Source organism: Danio rerio, chromosome 20 (genome assembly GCF_052040795.2).
Source record: "Danio rerio strain M-AB ecotype USA chromosome 20, GRCz13ab, whole genome shotgun sequence".
NCBI classification, from domain to species: Eukaryota; Metazoa; Chordata; class Actinopteri; order Cypriniformes; family Danionidae; genus Danio; species Danio rerio.
This window is the reverse complement of record NC_141040.1, coordinates 53,614,593-53,637,907: the sequence shown is the minus strand read 5'-3', so window position 1 is coordinate 53,637,907 and position 23,315 is coordinate 53,614,593. Positions and strand designations below refer to the sequence as shown.

Sequence of the window (23,315 nt, the reverse complement as noted above, 5' to 3'; positions counted from 1 at the left end):
GTACCGTGTATCTTTGGATAGAGGGAGAAACCGGAGCACCCGGAAGAAACCCACGCGAAGGCAGGGAGAACATGCAAACTCCACACAGAAACGCCAACTGAGTTGAGGTTCGAACCAGCGACCTTCTTGCTGTGAGGCGACAGCACTACCTACTGCGCCACTGCCTCGCCCTTAGCTAATGTTAACAAGCATAAATACGTACTTTAATAATGCATTAATAAATACTGAACTATGATTAATAAAGGCAGTACGTGATTTGTTAATTATTAGTTCATATTAGTAAATACATTAACTAATGAAACCTTATTGTAAAGTGTTACTTTACTGGATGCTTTTGCATGCACTGCAAGCCATCATGACAATTCAATTACAATTCATCACAGCTCTTTATTTGCTAAATGTGTCTTTATGTGTCTTTCTTCAGCTAAAGATGAATCTTTGGAGGTGTTTGTTGGTGACGTCACCAGCTATACCCTTCACAATCTGCTACCCGGAACAACGTATGACGTTCAAGTTTACGCCCAATATGATGGCGGAGTCAGCAAACCTCTCATCGGACAAGGAACAACATGTATGTAAAGAAACAAAGCTCGTCTGATTTCATTGGACGTATCCCATCCTCTGATTCATTTCAAACGCTTCCCTCAGGATATCAGAATAGGTTTTCTTTGGCGGGGACCAACAGATTTCAATTTTCATTTGGTTTTAGTGCTATCGATCAGCTGAGTTTTAATGCATTGAAAAAGATGATGTCCGCAAAATTGTTGCAAACAATTCATTTGTGCTTAATTTAAACTAACCAATTCAATTTAGTTAAACTTGATGTTCAACTTAATTTGTTTGTTTAAATTCAGCCCAAATAAATTGTTTAGTAAATCCAAGGAATCACCATAGTGTGGGAAGAGGTAGCCGCTGTTTTTAGTACTATTAATGTTGTGTAATGTTCGACGTTAGTATATTGTGTGGTATAATAACCTGATCTTTCGAGGAGATGTAACTATTTTACATTTGGTCTGTTTAGTGGCAAATTTTTATGAATTGTACGATTTTAAAAAAGCAGGTGTGGCACACAATTCCACCCCTAAACTCAACTGTAATTGTTGGCTGAGCAGATCGTACTAAATTGTACGAATGCCATCGTAAGTATTCATACGAATAAGCCACTAAATCAAAAAGTTACAAATTGCTGTGAGCGTTGGGTATATATGTTGAAAATCTATTACGCTGCATAACAAATCGGCTCAAAAGTGGACAATAAAGTGTACAGTAACATAAAAAAATGGCAGACAATCAGGGCTTTACATTCACTTTTTTAATCACCAGCCACTGTGGCTAGTAGTTTTCCAATGTTACTAGTCACTCTGCAGTTTGACTAGCCACAATTTTGTTGTTGGGAAAATATATTTTATATGCATAAATTTGACATTGACATGCTAAAATTACTTGATTTAAATTTTATGTTATGTCCACATGCGTCCTCATTCATTTCACTTTTTGTGTGTCGAGTATGAGTTTGCTCAATGAGCATGAGCAGGTCATGGTTTCATAGTGTTATATTGCAATTAGTTTTTATTTCACATGTCTTTTTTTAGAGCACAAAATTAATGATGTACCAAATTTATCTCTATAACCACACTAAACAATTCTTATTTCTTAGCCACAAATTTTTATTGTGTCAAAACAAGCAAAGTATATCTGTATACTAAACTTTTTATTTAACAAAACATTTCTTAAAAAGAAAGAAAAGCAATTGACTTTTAAAAAATAACTATTGTCATGTGTCAAAAATATGCACAGTAATCTGTCGTGGCTAAAGATCTCTCGGATCACCAGTAACTGCACATAAATGGAGAGTTCATCTCCCATTAAAGCAACGTTGTAAAAAAAATAATAGTAATTAAACCATTTTAACAAAAATAAAAGCAAATAAAACCGTAAGCTAATGAAAGCAGGTGAAACATACTGTGTGTGATAATAAAAGAATGATCACATGCTTACGGTTAACTTTAGGCCATTTAATAATCTGTTCAAAGTGAAAGCAACCGGTGCTGCTCACAAAAAGACACATTTTGAGCTCTTAAAAGCATCAGGACTGTGGGTGCATGTTCATCACTTTTTGTCTAGTTTATTTGAAAGAGAATCGGTGACAGTTGCATTTCCAGAACCTGTTTCAGACACGGTTGCTTCACAATTCGGGAGCGCGCACGCGTTTTAAGAGGTTGCGCGCATCACATAAGCTGTTAGCGCGAGTGATGATCATTCTCTCATTCGGTATTCACTTGCTTTCTTCTGCTCGCATGATCACAATTATTTTACTTCTCGATTCTAAGATCACATTTGCACGCATATTGGGTCATCCTTATATTGTCGAACCCTGCTTTTAGGAAAACTACAATTTAAAAATGATTTTCAACCAGCCAAAGTGGCTAGTGGAGGTGTCTGTCTAACCTGCTAAAGCAGGAATCTACCCGCATTTGGCGGGTTGGCTGGTGTTAATGTAAAGCCCTGCAGACAATGTACAGCAGCTGTGGTTAAAACTACAGTAGAAACCATAAAAATTATTTTCGAAATTTAACGGTAAACTACCGTATTTTATTAATTATAGTATTATACGTCTGTGTTTTGAAGTACTTTTGTTGCACAGACAACAATACAACCATAAGAATGTGGTAATGAGAAAGTCACGTGATGAACCAAAACTCGTCACAAACAACTTTCCAACAAGCAGAGAAAACGTATTAATATATAGAAGATGCTACTAAATGACATCATGGTAACACATTAAAATGAATGCAATAAACATTATTTATCAACATTAGATGTAACGTAAAACTCTACAGTGCATCGCTGATGAGAAAAAAATAAATCCGTAAAATTTACGGTAAAAAAACGGCAGCTGTGGTTGCCAGTACTTTACCGTTAAAAACACGGTACAAACCGTAAAAGTAATTTTTCATTTTTACGGGAAATTTCCGTATTTTATTAATTTATAGAGGTAATGTGTCTGTGTTTTGAATGATCAACATCTACACATCTTTTGTTACACAGTTAGTCACGTTAGCACACCCACATGCAGGTGGTGATGAGGAAGTTACATAATGAGCCAATACTCATCACAATCAACTTTTCCCACAAGCAGAAGTGTATCAGCATATAGAAGGTGCTCAGTGTCATTCACACAGCTACTAAACACCAGTATAGTAACACGCATAAAATTAAAGTCATGAAATAAACATTGTTTATCAACATTAGATGTAACATAAATCTCTAATGTACACAACTGATGGGGAAACAACTAAAAAGATCCATAATAATGTCAACCAAATGAATAAAAAGTTATGTACCATGCTGGGAATTCTGGGAAAGTCAATTTACGGTTATTCGCCGTGTATATTAAGGAAATATACCGTTAACCAGGTTACGGATTTGTACTGTAGCATTTTTACAGTTTTTTACTGTTGAAATCACGGCCATTTTTTACACATATTAAGGAAACTTACTGTTAGCCAGGTTAGCATTTTTACCGTTTTTTTTTATTACAGTTTTTTTTTTTATATTTGAAAACATTCCCAATTTGGGCACAATATTTCTGTCTTGTTTTTTCAGTGTACCTCAATGTGACCAACCTGGAGTCGTATGACGTTGGCTACGACAGGTTCTGCATCAAATGGACACCTCACCGCGCCGCCACATCCTACAGAATCAAACTAAACCCTGTGGATCGTGAGTAATGATAACATTAAGGCTTTAGCCAACACTGATCTCTTTCAAAACCAAGTGTATTCACAAATATTTGAAATGTGCAGAGAACTTAATCATTATATAAACTGCTATTTTAAATTTTAGTTATGCTTTTCCATAAAATCACCATTTTTACAGTCTTTTTCAAATCAAATCAAATCAAATCAAATCAAATCAAATCAAATCAGATCAAATCAGGCCTTTATTTGTCACATACACTTTCGTATAGTGAAATTATACGACCATACACAACCACCACGACCATACACAAACATCACAATACTCAGGGGAAGACAGGTCACAGGAGGTAGCATTTAGAAAGGGAAGTAAGATACATCTGGAGAGACTAAAAAAAACACACCCTCTAACCTTGCTCTTGAATTAGAGCAGGATGAGAAAAGGGAGAAAAAAACAGCCCACTAGCATAAGCACACCGACAAAACACAACATTGACAGAGGGGATGGGAACAGGGGATATGGATTCAGTCTGATGAGTGCGGGACTGTATCCATATCCCCTGTTACATTGATGAAATTGTTAAATTATAAGCATATATTCATCAACGTTGTATTTGTGTCTGTGTTATGGAATAGTCAGCAGTTGACCCTGCTTTTAACTCTGACTTCATTGGTTTACGTAGACCAATGAAGCTTATCGGTTTGTTTATCTGAAGGCTGCGTTCACTTCCTACAACTGGATGAGTAATGTTTAATGCACAAACCAAACCACTTTTATAAATTGCTAATTTAAAGATGCTCACATTCAAGTTCACAAACGCTGATGCTTTTATTAAACAGAGATATACAAGTATTGGTTGATAGTATTGAAATGTATATATTGATATGTGTATATATACAGTTGAAGTTAAAAAGTATTAGCCGCTCATGAGTTATTTATTTATTTTTCGTATTCATGTATTTCCCAACTGATGTTTAACGGAGCAAGACATTTTCTGCAGTATTTTCTATAATATTTTTTCTTCTGGAGAAAGTCTTAATTTTGTTTTGGCTAGAATAAAATCAGTTTTATTTTTTTTAAAACCATTATGAGGTCAATTATTAGCCCACTTAAGCTATATTTTTTCGGTTATCTACAGAACAAACCATTGTTATACAATAACCTGCTTAATTACCCTAAATTTAACCTAATTAACCCATTTAAGCCTTTAAATGTCACTTTAAGCTGAACACTCCTATCTTGAAAATATATATACTACAATTATTATTTATTTACTGTGAACCTATTTTTTATATTAACTTTATCATTTTAATAAATCATTTACATTTTCTTATTTGTTTACAATTTTATTTAGCTTTAGTGTGTATTTTTTATATTTTACACACATATATATATATATATATATATATATATATATATATATATATATATATATACATATATATATATATATATATATATATATATATATATATATATATATATATATATATATATATAAATTATTTGTTTATATATTTATTTTTTCAGTGAATTCATTTTTTATATTTTATTTAACATTTTATTATTTTAATATTTTATGTTAAAATGTTCTTATTTGCTTACATGTTAAATTAATTTTAGTGTTTATTTTATATATTTTAATTATATATAAATTATTTATTTATTTAACTATTTATTTCAGTGAATAATTTTTTATATTTTATTTTATTATTTATATAAACATTTTGGGATTTGCTTAAATTTTGAATTATTTTTGTGCTGTTTTTCATGTTTCAATTATATATAAATTATTTGTCCATCTAATTATTTATTGTATTTGTATATTTTATTTTAAAATTTTATTAGTTTAATTTTTATATTAAAATTGGATTATTTGCATACATTTTAATTAATTTTATTGTTTATTTTTATTTTTTTAATTATAATTAACTAATTAATTAATTTGTTTGTTTATTCGTTTGATTATATATTTGTTTATTTCAGTGAATTTTTTTTTTTATATTTTATTTTAACATTTTATTATTTTGATCATTTATATAAAATTGTATTATTTGTTTACATTTTGAATTAGCTTTATTGTTTATTTTAATTATATATGAATTATTTTTTCATTTATTTATTTCATTTCATTTATTTATGTATTTTTCGTATTCAAGTATTTCCCAAATAATGTTTAACAGAGCAAGACATATTCCACAGTATTTTCAATAATATTTTCTTCTTCTGGAGAAAGTCTTAATTTTATTTTGGCTAGAATAAAAGCGGTTTTAATTTTTTTAAAACCATTTAGGGTCAATTGTTTCGATTATCTACAGAACAAACCATCGTTATACAATAACCTGCCTAATTACCCTAACTTTAACCTAATTAACCCAGTTAAGCCTTTAAATGTCACTTTAAGCTGAACACTACTATCTTGAAAAATATCTAGTCAAATATTATTTACTGTCATCATGACAAAGACAAAATAAATAAGTTATTAGAAATTAGTTATTAAAACTCTTTAGAAATGTGTGTAAAATCGGAAATCGGAGGGCAAATAATTCAGAAGGGCTAATAATTCTGACTTCAACTGTATATATAAAACAATCCTGATATGATGTTATCAAGAAAGCACTGTTTTCGTATGTGTGATAGTAATTGACTGCACTATTTTGTAATGTGTTTGCAGCGTCTGCTAAAGGTCAGCAGGAGATCACCATCACTGCGAGTCAGAGTCAGTACTGTTTTGAGGGTTTGAGTCAGGATTCTCTTTACACCGCCACTGTGTTTGTCCAGACACCCAATCTAGAAGGGCCTGGAGTCAGTACCAAAGAGCGCACCCGTGAGTTCAGCATTCGTCCAGATTTAAGGAGATATTCGTCTCCTTTTTGGATTTAAACTGATCTTGTGACGTCCGTTGTCTTCGTTTGGTTCGTCTGTAGGTGTCAAACCCACTCCTGTGCCAACAAAACCCCCCACTCCTCCTCCGCCACCCACCATTCCTCCCGGCTGGGCTGGTAAGTCATGTTAGTTTTTATTGTTTCATAGCAGCAGGCTTTCATGAATCTATTGAAATACCTCTTATTTTTATATTTAAATTGAAATTTTTTGGTGAATTTAGTTTTAATTATATATATAGTTTATTTATTTATATTTTAAAAATTTATTATTTTAATAACTAAATTTTCTTAATTGTTTAAATTTTGAATTGGCTTGAGTGTTTATTTTATATATTATATTTATATTTATTTATTTATTTATTTATTTCAGTGAGCTTATTTTTATATTTTATTTAAACATTTTATTATTTTAATAACTAAATGTTCTTATTTGTTTAAATTTTGAATTAGCTTGAGTGTTTATTTTAAATATTCTATTAATATTTATTTATTTGTTTATTTCAGTGAAATTATTATTTAATTTTATTTTAATATTTATTTGTTTTGATATTTTCTATAAAACATTTTTTTTATTTGCTTAAAGTTTTAATTAGCTTTAGTGTTTATATCATATATTTGTAATTATTTATAGTTTATTTTATTTATTTATTTATTGTGAACAATTTTTTATTTTAACTTTATTATTTTAATAAATCATTTACATTTTCTTATTTGTTTAGATTTTGAATTAGCTTTAGTGTGTATTTTATTTATTTTAAATATATTAAAAAAATTTATTTATATATTTAATTTTTCAGTGAATTCAGTTTTTATATTTTATTTTAACATTTTATTATTTTAATATTTTATATTAAAATGTTCTTATTTGCTTACATTGTAAATACATTTTTTTGTTTATTTGATATATTTTAATTATATATAAATTATTTATTTATTTAACTATTTATTTCAGTGAATTTATTTTATTTTATTTTAATTTTTATATAAACATTTTTGGATTTGCTTAAATTTTGAATTATTTTTAGTGTTTGTTTTTTTATATTTGATTATATATAAATTATTTGTTTATTTAATTATTTATTTCACTGAATTTATTTTGTATATTTTATTTTAACATTTTATTATTTTAATATTTATATTAAATTATATTATTTGTATGCATTTTTAATTAGCTTTAATGTTTATTTTTAATTGTTTAATTATATATAATCGATTAATTTATTTGTTTGTTTATTTTTTATTTTAATTATATGTTTGTTTATTTCAGTGAATTAATTTTTCATATTTTGTTTTAACATTTTATTATTTTGATCATTTATATAAAATTGTGTTATTTCTTTACATTTTGAATTAGCTTTAGTGTTTATTTTAATTATTTTAATTATATATGAATGATTTTTTTATTTATTCATTTCGGTGTGTTTTATATTTTATTTTAACAGTTTATTATTTTAATATTAATATAAAAAGTTTCTTATTTGTATAATTTTTTTTTGTTTAATTATTTTATTTTATTTATTTTTTGGATTTTTTTGGATAATTAATTTTGGATTTAAAATGTTCAGTTCATAAAAATTATTAGAATTGGATGCATAAATTTCTCAAAATTATGTCAAAAATTTGCAAAAAAGACAAAGTTTTTATTAGAATATTTTCAGTTTTTGTTTCTTTTTTAAGTAATTGTGTTATTGATCTTTTGTTACTCTAAATGTCTTTTTGTTTTATCTTCTGTTTGTTAATATACCATGTTTTTAATATTTTTAGTTTTTATTTATGTATTAGTATAGTGCATCAGTCTCCAGTATAACTGTATATATGTATATTGTCATGGTTTCTGTGCTAGCAGGTGGTCTACTGGCAAGCAGCATTCTTTTCTTTAAACATTTGTTTTCAGGTCTTGTTAGTAATTGGATGGCAGTGAGCGATTTTGGAAGAATCTAATAATATGTCCAGAGCTTTTATGGACACATGCATTGAAAACATGTTCTAGATTTGCTTTCTTTGGAATGACTTTGAATCAAATTAATATCAGTTTTAAAACCTTGGACAAAATTCTTTTGATAATAAAATACGTATCCTTTCTTTTTATCTTCAATTCATAAAAAAAAAAATTTGAATCGGATCCCTAAATTCATGCTGGATCATTCTCAAAACCTGTTTGTTCATCGCATGAAAAGCCAACTGCTTGTGTCTGCAATCGTTTCTGGTCCAGAAGAGTCAGCTGGATTTAAGTACAGAGAGATGTGGACTAATCCACGGAGGATTGAAAAGCTTAAGAAAGACATTTTTCAGAAATATGTTGCATGGAAATGTGGAAAAGACTGAAAAATGAACAATTCTTGTATACAATTTATAAATACATTGATTAATATTGGTGTAAGCGTTTATGTAAACATTTCTGAATGCTATTTTTTATAAATTTATATTAGCTAATATGCAAACACATGCAGAGGGACAAATATTGGTCACTATTACTTCATGGTGCAGTAATGAGATAAATAAGACCTTAATGTTAATTGGCTCATTATAAAGGAACTTTTCACTCCTTTTGTGTGGAGATAGGATCATTTCACTACTTCACTAGAGTTAAACCCTTGAGTTTTATCATTTTTGAATCCATACGATGTTTGGGTCTGTTGGGAGCACTTTTAGCTTAGCATGGATCATTGAATCAGATTAGACCATTAGCATCTTATTCAAAATTGATCAAAGAGTGTCATTAATTTATTTCTACAGTTACATCATGTACTAAGACCAACAGAAAATAAAAAAAGTTGATCAAAGAACTTTGCTCTCGTACTATAGCTGCTTTAGGCACAATGAGATTATGCAGCACCTGAACATTTGCTAACTTCTGTTTTAATACACAATGTAACTACAGAAGAGTCAAGTTTTAAATAGGAAAATTATCAACTCTTTGGTCATTTTTGAGCAAAATGTTAATGGTTTACCTGATTGATCTATGCTAAGCTAAGCTAATCTAAGCTAAGCTAAGCTATAAAGTGCTCTTTCCAGACCTGGCGGTCATCTAAATAGATTAAAAAATAGTCAAATTTAATTGTTTTACTCAAATGAAATGCTAATGGTCTAATCGGATTCACTGATCCGTGCTCCCTGCTGACTGCAATCATCTGAATGGATTTAAAAATGGTATAACTACACTGTTTACTCTAGCAAAATGCTAATGGCCAAGTCCGATTCAGTGATCTATGCTAAGCTAATCTAAGCTAAGCTAAAAGTGATCCCTCCGGACTCGGCGATCATCTGAATGGATTTAAAAATGGTAAATCTGAGCTGTTTAACTCAAGTGAAATGCTACTGGTCTATTTCGATTCAATGATCTATGCTAAGCTAAAAATGCGACTTCCAGACTCATCGATCATCTGTATTGATTAAAAAATGGTAAAACTAAACAGTTTAACTCAAGTAAACTGCTAATGGTCAAATCTGATTCAATGATCTAAGCTAAGCTAAGCTAAAAATGCTACCTCCATACTTTAACTCAAGTGAAATGGAATCCGGTTCAATGATCTATGCTAAGCTAAGCTGAAAATGCTACTTCCAGACTCGTCGATCATCTGTATTGATTCAAAAATGGTAAAACTAAACTGTTTAACTCAAGCAAAATGTTAATGGTCAAATCCAATTCAATGATCTATGCTAAGCTAAGCTAAAAATGCTACCTCCAGACTTATTGATCTTCTGAATGAATTTAAAAATGGTAAAATGACACCGTTTAACTCTAGCTAAATGCCAATGGTCTAATCTGATTCAATGATCTATGCTAAGCTAAGCTAAGCTAAGCTAAAAGTGCTCCAGAACTGGCGAAAATCTGAATGGATTAAAAATTTGTAAAACTAAACTATTTAACTCTAGCAAAATGCTAATTGTCTAATCGATTTAATGTTCTATGCTAAGCTAAGCTATGCAAAGCTAAAAGGGCTCTCCCCAGACTCAACGATAATCCAAATGGTTTTAAAAATGGTAAAACTAGTGTTAAGCGAAATGCTAATGGTTTATTCTGATTTAATGAACTATGCTAACATAAGGTAAAAGTGCCCTGCTGAAAAATCCAGCTTAAACCAGCCTAGGCTGTATGGCTGGTTTTAGCTGGTGGACCAGGCTGGTTTTAGAGGGGTTTTGGCCATTTCCAGCCTGGTCTTAGCTGGTCAGGCTGGGAGTCCAGCCAAAACCAGCTATGTCCAGCTTAAACCAGGCTGGTCAAGCTGGTTTTAGCAGGATTTGGCTGGTCATTTTCCAGCCTGACCAGCTAAGACCAGGCTGGAAATGGCTGGAAACCAGCCTGGAAATGGCCCAAACCCCTCTAAAACCAGCCTGGTCAACCAGCTAAAACCAACCAACCAGCCTTGGCTGGTTTAAGCTGGATGTTTCAGCAGGGTGCTCCCTCTAGACCCAAAGATATTTTGAATTGATTCAAAAATGGTCAAACTATACTGTATAACTTGAGTGAAATGCTAATGTCTAAACTGATTCATTGATTTATGCTAAGCTGAGGTAAAAGTGCTCCCTCTAGACCTCGTGATCATCTGAATGGGTTCATTAATGGTAAAACTAAACCATATAACTCAAGGGAATTGCTAATAGTCTAATCCCATTCAATAATCTATGCTAAGCTAAGCTAAATGGGCTCCCTCCAGATCAGAGATCATTGAAATGGATTCAGAAATGCTAAAACATAACTATTTAACTCTAGTGGAGTAGTAAAATAAGCTTATTTTACAAAAAGAAGTGGAGTGTTATTTAAGACCTTCTGGATTTAACAAGTTTCTCATTCCTATGTATTTTCTCTAGAACGTGTGACTGATTATTGCAGTAATTACAACATGGAGGTTCATTAAGCTGCAGTTTTTTTCAGTAACTGTGTTTGCTAATGAGACTTCATTACCCTCTTCAGCTCTTGTGTAAAAGTTTCATTGTAAATGAATGGTTTGGCTTGAGCCATTCTGTGCTTCATGGAGCTGTTTTGTGTGTGCTCAGTGTGCAAAGGAGCAAAGGCAGATGTGGTTTTCCTCATCGATGGCTCCTGGAGTATCGGAGATGAGAGTTTCAGTAAAGTCATCCAGTTCGTCTTCAGCGTTGTTGGTGCTTTTGACGTTATCGGACCAACAGGAATGCAGGTAACGTGCTAGCAATGGCATAACAACCTTAGCAGCTACAGTACTGGATTTTAAAGGTCCCATGAAGTGCTTTGAAATGTTTGTTGGAGGTTTGACGAAATCTCAAATGTAAATTAAAGAGAGGGTGAGACATACACTCTCAGAAATAAAGGTAGGCGAGCTGTCACTGGGGTGGTACCTTTTCAAAAGGTACAAGTTTCTACATAAAAGGCCAATCCCTGCTGAAAAATCCAGCTTAAACCAGGCTAGGCTGGTTGGCTGGTTTTAGCTGGTCGACCAGGCTGGTTTTAGAGGGGTTTTGGCCACTTCCAGGCTGGTCTTAGCTGGTCAGGCTGGGAGATGACCAGCTTAAACCAGCTTGACCAGCCTAACCAAGCTGGGAGTCCAGCCAATACCAGCTATATCCAGCTTAAACCAGGCTGGTCAAGCTTAGCTGGATTTTGCAGGTCATTTTCCAGCCTGACCAGCTAAGACCAGGCTGGAAATGGCTGGAAACCAGCCTGGAAATAGCCAAAACCCCTCTAAAACTAGGCTGGTCAACCAGTTAAAACCAGCCAGCCTGGCTGGTTTAAGCTGGATTTTTCAGCAGGGATATTAATACCTCAAGGGTACATATTAGTACCCAAAAAGTACAAAAGTGTTCCTCTTAAAATTTTGAGGTACTAATATATACTGTTAGGGTACCAATATCTACCTTTTAAGTACAAACGTGTACCTTTTGAAAAGATACCACCCCAGTGACAGCTCGCATACCTTTATTTCTGAGAGTGTAGAGTAGCTCCTTCTCTTTTAAAAAACTGCCAAAAGCAGTTTGTTTTTATTAAAGCTCTGCCTGTAAGAGTGGTTGAGCTCAATCAAATCAAACAAACAAACAGCAAATGCAAAGCTTCTTAAAGGGGGCGGGGCATGTCAGACACTAGAGAGTATTTGATTGGTCAAGAAACTGAAGTATGAGGTGACATAAATAAAACGGTTGATCCAATTAGGCGGAAGTGACAAACTACAAGCAAACCGATGCTTATATCAGTTTTATATCTTCTAAAAGGAAATTTTGTTATTATTTGAAGCACACTCGCTCATTGATATCCTTAAAACTAACTGTTTGAGCTAACAGAAAAGCAGAGGCCTCCAATTCAGAACTGTTTGATTTAGTGGCTAATTTGTATGAAGTCGTACGATCTAATTTGTACAATTTAGTACGATTTGCTCATCGCTCATTAATGGTTGGGTCTAGAGGTGGGGTTGGGGGCCACGCCTCCTTTTAAAAGTCGTACATTTTCGTACGACTGAGCTTGTATGAATTCGTACAAATTTGCCACTAAACTGACAAATCGTAAAATACTTACGTTTCCTCGTGAGATCAGGCTGGTTCTTCATAATGATTTATAATATGATTATATTATGCTTAGCTGAAAATATTCTGAGGTTCGTCAAATTTAGGTAAAGAACATAGAAACTGTTAGCAGTGAATGGCAACTTGAAAAAATAAAATGCTAGCAGAGAAAGAGTTAAAAAAGGTTACCCTGATGAAGTAAAGTTTGTAGGTGCACTTAAAATATTAGCCATGTCAATAAAGGCTTTATAATTTTTTTGTATATTTTTCGAATACATTGGACTAACAATTTTTCTGTATAGCTTTAAAAATCCCTCGTCCAGTTGCACTTTAGTTTCTGAAGTTATAAATGCAGATCGACAATCAAGTTCTCTGTAGCTGTGTTTCCATTCAAAAATGCAAATTAACTTTATGTGCAAAACTGGATTATCGCATAAAAGTCATGCGAATATAACAGCGTTTTTATCCAATGAGTCAAAAAGAGCAAAATTGTCACTTCCTGATTAACTGGCGCCAAATATCAACCGTAAAAACGGAATTTGCTTTGGTAGGAGAAGCTGAATTAATCTTTTCTTCATTTAATAAATGAGTTGTGCCTTAGAAGGCAATCCTGACACGCAGTGAACACGCGGTGGCGTTTGAAGGTGTGAGACTCGGAGCACAGACGCTCTTGATTCTGGAGGTCATTAATAATATGATAACACTAATACTGTAATGGTTAAGGCCAAAACAAAATTTCTGATGTTTTATAGTGTGCTCAGCCTGCTGGTTTGTCCATTCACACACATTTTTTTCATCACATGATCTCTTATCACAAAATCACATGGCCTTTTTTAATGCGCATACTGGAATTTGTACGGTAAAAGTGTTTCCATCGTAGTTTATGCGTATTTTTTCTTATTAAATAAAAACTTTATCCTACTCAGTTATGCACATATGTTTTTTATTTGCATTTTTAAAATCCATGAGCTTCCTCTCGTTTCCATTAACCGATTAATTTTGTTTTTGTGCATCTCCAAAATGTGCATATAAATAGGAGGATGGAAACATAGCTTGTGGCTCACATACAGTATTTCAGTGTTAAAGCATTATGACCTTGTTTAATTTAATGTCTATATGTGTTTCCCGAAAGATTTCATTCGTGCAGTACAGTGACGATGCAAACACAGAGTTCAGGCTCAACACATATAAAGATAAAGGCACTGCGCTCTCCGCTCTCAAACTCATCCGCTACCAGGGAGGAAACACTAAGACAGGTATCATCACACTCACACACCTGAACAGTCACAGCTGTTTCTTCTTTACAAGGTATTAAAAGAACATCAAAAATAAGTCTGTCATGTCATACTCACACTTTTATTTTTTAATATATATTTTTTTAAATTTTATATATATATTTATATGTATATATATGTATGTATATATATATGAACGAGCATGTGATATGATTGACTGCAGCTGGCCACCCATCTACATTCATTATTTAGCCAATCAGATTAATCCTAACTCACTATAAGTAGCCAAGCTAGATATTACTCCCTTATCTTCGTTTTCCGAAGAAACCCCCCATCCACCCCTTCTCCTCCTTTCTTCCTTTACCACAGTAGAGCTCTCGAGAACCACCTGATCTCGTACTCCCCTCACATGCTCTATGGACCTGGCGGGAGCCCTGGGCTCAACTGTCTCCGAGCTCAGGGTTCTCTCCCGGGACAGCATGCCAAACCTGCTAACAGTTGTCAAACAACATAAAGTGTGAACTCTTGAAATATATATTTACAGTTATTTTTTTTCTTTTGATGTTATTATAACTTGAATTTATCATTCTGGAATAATAAGCAATATACATTTTACCAATAACGTACAGTTAAATATAATTGTAATTATTACTTTTCATATTTGTGACCACAGATCACAAAACCAGTCAATTTTGGGAGGCAGAGAATATACATTATCTGAAAGTTAAATAGTAAAACAATTCCTTTGGGGTATAGTTTGTTGAGCTATGATAATATTTTGTCGATAGTATTTTGTAAAAATATTTGAAAATCTTTAATCTGATGGTTCAAAAGAATAAAAAAAATGAAAAAATCGCCTCTAAAGTTGTTTAAATTGACTTCTTAGCAATGCATATTACTAACTGAAAATGTATGTTGATATATTTATGGAAAACCTTTACTTAATATTTGAATCATTTAGTTAAATCATTAAATCATATATATATATATATATATAGTTAATAGTTTAAATGTGTATTTCATATACTGTTATATACAATATATTTTGACTATTCCCACATATATACCCACACAGCATAAGACCTTGTGGTCCAGAATCAAACGTTCTTGTTTTATTCTATTTTAAATTTCCATACATTTCATAATGAGTTGGCAGCGCGAAAGTAGATGGGTTTTGCTGATGATGTTTCCTCTGTGTTGTCGCAGGAGTGGCTCTGAAGCATGTTTATGAGAAGGTCATCACTGTAGAAAATGGGATGAGAAGAAACGTGCCCAAGGTGGTGGTGGCTGTAACAGATGGACGCTCTCAGGACGACGTGCATAAGAACGCTGCCAAGTTGCAGCACGCGGGTATATATGATCCACTTTCACACGTTAAAAGATGTGACAAAAGCGTTACTAACTTTATAGTCAATTGTAAGTCGCTTTGGACAAGAGCATCTGCTAAGTGACTAAAAATAAATGTAAATGTATATTCATCAACACCTATTTAAAAAAGTCATCTCCTGAATTGCAGTATTGTGCAGAGCTTTAACAATTATTGTACAGTTGAAGGGAAAATTACAACCCAAGCTTATTCTTGAAACGTAGCCCTGCGGACGTTTTTGGAGACCGCGATTTAAGTGGCCAGAGGTACGTACGGCCGCGTTTAGTTTTTTTCGAGCGAACGCTGCGGGTTGGTGTGGCGTTGCTCCGCTCCTCCTCTTCGCGCTCGCCGGCTGACGGCTCGCCTCCGAGTGGAGGGCTTTCCCGATGCAACCAGTTTGTCCGCTTAGCTCACAGCGTTGCGTCAGCGGAGCGGAGCGGAGGCCCCGGAGGAGGATGAAGAGCCTGCCACAGGGACGACAACCGGGATCGAGTCTGGGGAACAGCGGTTCCAGAAATCAGGTAGGATGTAAAACAGAATCCGAAAAATAAGGGCGAGAACGCGGCGGGATCCGAAAACGCGGTCGAAATCGAAGACGAGGGCTTTTGCTTTTTTTTTTTTTTTTTTTTTCTGGACTGCTTTTGCAAACCATCGCTCGGGTTTAGGGAAGGAGGAGGAGGAAGAGGAGGCAGATCCCGAGAGGCGCCCGAGAGGCGAAAAAGCGAGCACAGCGGCCTCTCGCGGATCCGCGAAAACAAAAACCACTTGAATACGTACCTCCCGGGATGTATCTCGCGGTTCGCAGAAACGTCCGCGGGGCTACGTTTCCACGATGAAAAATTGGAAAATTATTAGCTCTCCAGTCAGTTTTGTTGTTGAATCTGCCACTATGCTGACACATAGGCATTCTTAGCTCTGCCCTCTTTTAAAAAGAATCTCATTTAAATTTAAAGTGACAGTCACCATGGCACAATTTGCATCAAAGCGGCAGTTTTCAATGAGTTATAAATGTTTAATTAAGTGTAATATATGGTCACTTACAGAAAGAAATACAAACATGCTAATGCAGGATGTAATGTTTCAGGCTACAGTGTGTTTGTTGTTGGCGTGGCTGATGTGGACTTCGTGGAGCTGCAGAACATCGCCAGCAAACCGAGCGAGCGGCATGTTTTTGTGGTGGACGATTTTGACGCCTTCTCGACTATTCAGGATAACCTGGTCACGTTCATCTGTGAAACCGCAACCTCCTGTGAGTTCATGTTTCGTGGTACATTAATATGATCTTCGAGAAGCTGCATTGTTTACATATTAAATGAATGTGCTTGTGTTTTGCTTCCGCAGCCTGTCCGTTGATCTACGTCAATGGATTTACATCTCCAGGTAGGCATGCCTCGTATGCGCAGTGTACTATTGTATTGATTGTTTGGGGTTGGTATAATTTTTTTTAATGATTTTTAAAGAGCCCCTATTATGCATTAAAAGGGTCATATTTTGGTTTTGGGGGTCTCCAACAGGCTGATATGCATGCAAAGTCAAAAAACACTTTCATTGTCTTATAATATGCATTTATTTTTACTTACTTATCCCAGTGACTCCCATATGATTCGTTTAGCGATTCATTTGTTCCCAAACCTCTCCTTTGCGTGAGGCTAATCTGCGCTGATTGGACCGGTGACAGTCTGTTGTCATTGGTCGACAGCGTTCAACGTGAGATAGAGTGAAATGCCCACCTCGGCTTATCAACAATATTGAAGTAGTCAGAGTGCAGAGTGTATGTGTGAGCATACCTGCCAACACTCCTGTTTTTCCCGGGAGTTATTCATATCTCAGACCCATCTCCCTCCACCCTCTCGTTTTGTTATTTCTCCCAGAAAACTCCTGTAATTTTGGTTCGGTCTGTGAAATCCCCGGGTCTGCAGCATTGGTATGGGATCTGATCGCAGCGGCCGTCCAAAACACGCTTCATATTACAATTACTTACACCACAGTACACAGTACACTGTTCTCATCAGTCAACAGTTTTATTTAGACACCTCACCACCAAACCTAACACCCCCGATCTCCCAGATTGTCAGGGACAAATGTTGGCAGGTATGTGTGTGAGCCCAAGCTAGAGAAAACAAAGTGGCACGGCTAAAGACTTGTTATCAAGATGATTCATTTGAAGCACTATGAGTTGACTCTTTTATAGATGAATTAGTAGTTTTAGACACTGCACTTTCAGATTTAAGCCTTAGCTGGATATTTCACTTCACTTAAAGTTGTGTTACACACTGCATGAAAGGTCATTTAAAAAAACAAACATAATATGAGCTCTTTTAAGTTTTGTGCTGAGCATGAATCAATTAATTTGATCAAAATACAGCAGATTTATGAAGAAACATTTTTAAATAATAAAGAGTGACAACAGGGTTTGTATGAGTGCTGGAAATCCTTGACAATTTTATTTTAATGAGCATTTTTAGCTAGTGCTAGTGGCGTCATGGTGGCTCAGTGGTTAGCACTGTTGTCTCACACCAAGAAAGTTGCTGGTTCGTGTCCCGGCTGGGCCAGTTGGCATTTCTGTGCTCTCCCCATGTTGGTGTGGGTTTCCTCCGGGTGCTCTAGTTTTCCCCACAGTCCAAACACATGCGCTATAGGGCAAACAAAATTGGCCGTAGTGTATGAGTGTGTGTAATTGTGAGTGTGTGTTTCCCAGTACCGGGTTGCAGCTGGAAGGGCATCCACTGCATAAAACATATGCTGGAATAGTTGGCGGTTCATTCGCTGTGGCGACCCCTAATAAATAAAGGACTAAGTCAGAGGAGAATGAATGAATGAATTAATCTAGGGTTAGAATAAGGTATATGCTGAGCTAGTGCTGTTCCCATGCTGATAAACTTCCGCTTACCTGTTATTCTTAGTTTTTTTTTCCATTTTAAACGATACCTTTTACAGCATCGATGTTGTAATGCAATTAAAATACAATCAGTTAAATAGACTCTGGCATTCATTTAGTTGCTCAAGCGCAAAACGAGACAAAAAGCCATTTACACACACTCGCCCGTCAGAATCGGCAGGCTAGCGCAGAAGCTCCATTGAAAATACTGGGGTAAAATAAATGCTCATATTATAAAGATATGGCGGGGGGAAATGTAATTTAATGCAGTGCTTCTTGTACAATCTAAAACCCACTTTATATCGGATATCACTCAGTCAGTGGAAATCACTAATTTTTAAAGAAACCAGACCTTAAACGCGCCGTTTTTGCAATGGCAAACCATTCAAAGGAACCGCTTAACCCAGGCTGCTGGCAAATTAAAAGTCCTATTAGCATGCTTCGGCATAGTGCTTAGATTTCTGATAAAGAAATCTTGAACTTGCTTGAAAACCGAATTGTGTTTCACTTATAATCATTTATCCTACTAAACAAGAATGAATAATAAATAAATAATATTTAAATAAAAGAAATGGAATCGATTTTCTTTTGCATAAAATTTAAAGCCTGTTCATATGCTGATGTTGATCTGTGCCCTTTGATTAAAGACAAAACGCATGATTGCAGAATGAAGATTACCATTTCAGGAGCAATCAGTGCATAAATATAAAATCAGTATTAAAAAAAAAGATTTCAGATCTGATTAAATGATTATTAATATAGTAAATGACAGTAATTTGGTATGAAGTATTGGTTTTTGTTTTTGTTCAAACATGCCGTCAACATTTTGGTGACATTTTAGTTTATTGAGCCCCTGTTATACATTAAAAAGGGTCATATTTTGGTTTTGGGGGTCTCTAACAACATTAAAATAAATAAAGCGTGACCAAAGTTTGTCCCTAGAATAAATAGCATATAGGATTTGTTGAAGTATGTATATGTATATAAATATGTCATTTGCCATACTTGTAAAGTGCTGGAAAAGTCTGAAAGGGGATTATATTTGACTTTGAAAAAGGTGTAAAAACCCTGTGCATATTGATTGGTGTTTAGAGCAGAATAACATGGCGTCTATGTAGAGTATGAATGCCTATGTGCCGACTACCAACATGTATCATGATCCCCCAGGATTCAGGATGCTGGAAGCTTTTAATCTGACTGAGAAGATGTACGCAAGCACTAAGGGAGTCTCGATGGAGCCCGGTTCCTTCAACAGCTACACGGCCTACAGACTCCACAAGAATGCTTTCCTGAGCCAGCCTTCATCGTGAGTTCAAACCTCTCCTCATTATGATGATGGTTTTCTTTAGACTTATTGGACTCACCACGCACAGCTTTTTTACTATCATGGTGAACGCTTCTAGGAAGTCAGGTATGCTTCCAGTGGATTGCATGTTCTCCCCGTGTTGGCATGAGTTTCCTCTGGGTGCTCCGGTTTCCCCCACAGTCCAAAGACATGTGGTATAAGTGAATTGGTAAACAAAAGCTGGTGGTTGTGTATAAGTGTGTGTGTGTGAATGAGTATTGGTGTATAGGTGTTTTCCAATATTGAGTTGTGGCTGGACAGGCATCCACTGCGTAAATCAAATGCTGGAATAATTGGCGGTTCATTCTGCTGTGGCGACCACTGAAATAGGGACTAAGCCAAGAAAATGAATGAATAAACTAATGATTTTTTGCCCTATAATATTGATATGGCTTTGGGAGACATGGTGGCTCAGTGGTTAGCACTGTCCCCTCACAGCAAGAAGATCGCTGGTTCGAGTCCCGGCTGGGTCAGTTGGCATTTCTGTTTGGAGTTTGCATGTTCTCCCTGTGTTGGCGTGGGTTTCCTCCGGGTCTTTAATCCTGTAAAGTGCAGGAATATCAATGTAAAACCATAGTGTTAATTAAAAATGTGGCCAGAAATATGCGACTTTAAGTTTTAAGTTCAACTAATCCCAGAGTTCTCAGTGCTTGAGGCAGAGTTTAGTCTTAGAAAGAATTGTTAGAGGCTAAATTGAAAGCTTGGTTGGCTTTTGTTGACCTGCTGCTGTTTGCCCAGGTAGAGACCACTATCCAAAAAGTGTTCAAAGCCACGGCTCTCCCACACACTTCCTTAATTACTTTACCATCCTTCTAAAACACCGGATCAAATAAATCAAGTCCCTCTGACCTGCCAGTGCTGATTTCAGCAGAAACAAACGATCCTTCTTCTTGCTCTGGCTCATTTTGTCAACTCTCTTTTACAGATATATTCATCCTGATGGTCTGCCTTCAACCTACACCATCATCCTGATGTTCAGACTGCTGCCGGATTCCCCGAATGAAGCCTTCGATATTTGGCAGGTGTCAGACAAGAATTACAAACCTGAGACTGGTGTCACCATTGATCGTAAGTGGGCTTGAGTATTACATGTCCTAACTACATGCAATGAGATGTCTCGACATGCATCTTTCCTGCATTTTTTCGGTTAAAGGAGTTTTTTCCGGTTGTGATGTGTGAAATTTCTTTTTTCAAAATGCTTTCTTTATACAGTTGAAGTCAGAATTATTAGCCCCCCTTTGAATCTGTTTTCTTTCTTTAAATATTTTTCAAATGATGTTTAACAGAGCAAGGAAATTTTCACAGTATGTCTGATAGCATTTTTTCTTTTGGAGAAAGTCTTATTTGTTTTATTTCGGCTAGAATAAAAGCAGTTTAGAATTTTTTAAAAACCATTTTATGGTTAAAATATTAGTCCCTTTAAGCTATATTTTTTTCGATAGTCTACAGAACAAACCATCGTTATACAATAACTTGCCTAATTACCCTAACCTGCCTAGTTAACCTAATTAACCAAGTTAAGCCTTTAAATGTCACATTAAGCTGTATAGAAGTGTCTTGAAAAATACCTTGTAAAATATTACTTACTGTCATCATAGCAAAGATAAAATAAATCAGTTATTAGAAATGAGTTATTAAAACTATTATGATTAGAAATGTGCTGAAAAAAAATCTTCAGGGGGACTAACAATTCTGACTTCAACTGTATGTGTTGTCCTAGCAGAACAACAGCATGAACTACTACGACAATTACAACCTCAGGTACTGATTATGGGCTTTTCGTTTGAACATCATATTACGTCACATTTCAAGAGTTCACACTTAATTTATACTTGATTTATACTTCTGCGTCAAGTGACCGGCGTAACCCACGGCGCATGCAACGCGCGTGGCTGTGCATTTATACTTCTGCGCGCTGTCTCTGTTGGTCTGCATTAACACTTCCGAAACGCTAGTTGGCAGTGAGGTGAAAATGTTCCTCTGTGTCGAGTTTTTTTCGCTGCTTTTTAGCTTTTCCTGAACACTTCCTGGTTGTACAAGTGGCTCAAACTCGCTCATTTTGAGGCAGGAACCGGCGGACGTGCAACAACTTTAACTATGAGGTAATCATATAACAAAACTTTCCATCCGGAGCTCCTTCACGGGACTCCACACTTGTAAACAATCGCTACATTGGGTTCACGCCATTCACGCGGCTCTCAGTCCCGCCCAGACTCGTCAGCGCTACCAAGCCGACCAATCACAGAGCTTGCGCTACGCGTTGTTGCGACGTGTAGTTACATTTTTTGAGAGGTGCACGTCAGTGACGGCGACGGCCACGGCGAAGGGCTATGCGTCAGCGCCGTAGCATACGCCGGCGTTTGACGCAGAAGTATAAATCTGCCTTTAGATATTGCTTGACAACTGTAAGCAGGTTTGGCATGCTGTCCCGGGAGAGAACCCTGAGCTCGGAGATAGTTGAGCCCAGGGCTCCCGCCAGGTCCATAGAGCATGTGAGGGGAGTACGAGATGAGGTGGTTCTCGAGAGCTCCCCTTTTTTGTAAAGGAGAAAGGGGGTGGATGGGGGGTTTCTTCGGAAAACGAAGATAAGGGAGTAATATCTAGCTAGGCTATCGTTTTTTTTTTTTTAGAAATTTCTGTTTTTGTGACTATGTGGCAGAACAACAGCATTAACTAAGCTTTCTCATGTAAATGTGTAACTTTTTGATTTAGTGGCTTTAATTAATACATTTTTTAGAAATGCTTTATATTTCTGCGACCTCATGGCAGAACAACAGCATAAAAAACAACAATTTTAAGCTCAGGTACTGATTATGGGTGTTTTTCAGTGTTAAATGCTGCCAATGTGAATTTGAACATCATTTTACATCAAATGTATTACCATACTGAAAGTAATTTTTTTTTCTAACCATCCACTGCTGCGATGCACAACATTTCTATTTTAGAAATGCTTTGTATTTCTGTGATGTTGTGGCAGAACAACAGCATAAACAACAATAATTATAACCTCAGGTACTGATTATGGGTGTTTTTCAGTGTTAAATGCTAACAATGTGAGTTTGAACATCATTTTACGTCACAATTATTGCCATACTGAACTTTTTTTTCCCTAACCATGCGCAGCTGTGATGCACAAAATCTCTAACTTAGAAATACTTTCTATTTCTGTGACATCGCGGCAGAAAAACAGCATGAACAAAAATAAAATTTATAACCTCAGGTACTGATTATGGGCTATTCATATGAATATCATATTACGTCACATTTATTGCCATACTGAAAAGTTTTTTCCCAGCTATCCTTTTTCAGAAATTTCTATTTTTGTGACGTTGTGGCAAAACAACAGCATAAACAAAGCTATCTCATGTAAATGTGTAACTTTTTGATTTAGTGGCTAATTCATATGAAATCATACAGTTTGATTTGTTGAATTTAG

General features: G+C 35.0%; 1 protein-coding gene across 14 annotated transcripts in view; it reads left to right on the top strand.

Moving 5' to 3' along the window:
- Positions 1 to 23,315, top strand: part of col12a1b (collagen, type XII, alpha 1b) — a 243,441-nt gene that overhangs the window by 147,122 nt on the left and 73,004 nt on the right. For all 14 annotated transcript variants that reach the window (XM_087298610.1, XM_087298613.1, XM_087298609.1 and 11 more), the window contains 11 exons: positions 425 to 571; positions 3,607 to 3,723; positions 6,374 to 6,526; positions 6,627 to 6,701; positions 11,583 to 11,722; positions 14,188 to 14,311; positions 15,497 to 15,640; positions 16,741 to 16,905; positions 16,998 to 17,036; positions 19,702 to 19,840; positions 20,805 to 20,947. In XM_087298610.1, coding sequence (XP_087154736.1) covers positions 425 to 571; positions 3,607 to 3,723; positions 6,374 to 6,526; positions 6,627 to 6,701; positions 11,583 to 11,722; positions 14,188 to 14,311; positions 15,497 to 15,640; positions 16,741 to 16,905; positions 16,998 to 17,036; positions 19,702 to 19,840; positions 20,805 to 20,947 — 1,386 coding nt within the window. The remainder of the gene's footprint in view (positions 1 to 424; positions 572 to 3,606; positions 3,724 to 6,373; positions 6,527 to 6,626; positions 6,702 to 11,582; positions 11,723 to 14,187; positions 14,312 to 15,496; positions 15,641 to 16,740; positions 16,906 to 16,997; positions 17,037 to 19,701; positions 19,841 to 20,804; positions 20,948 to 23,315) is intronic.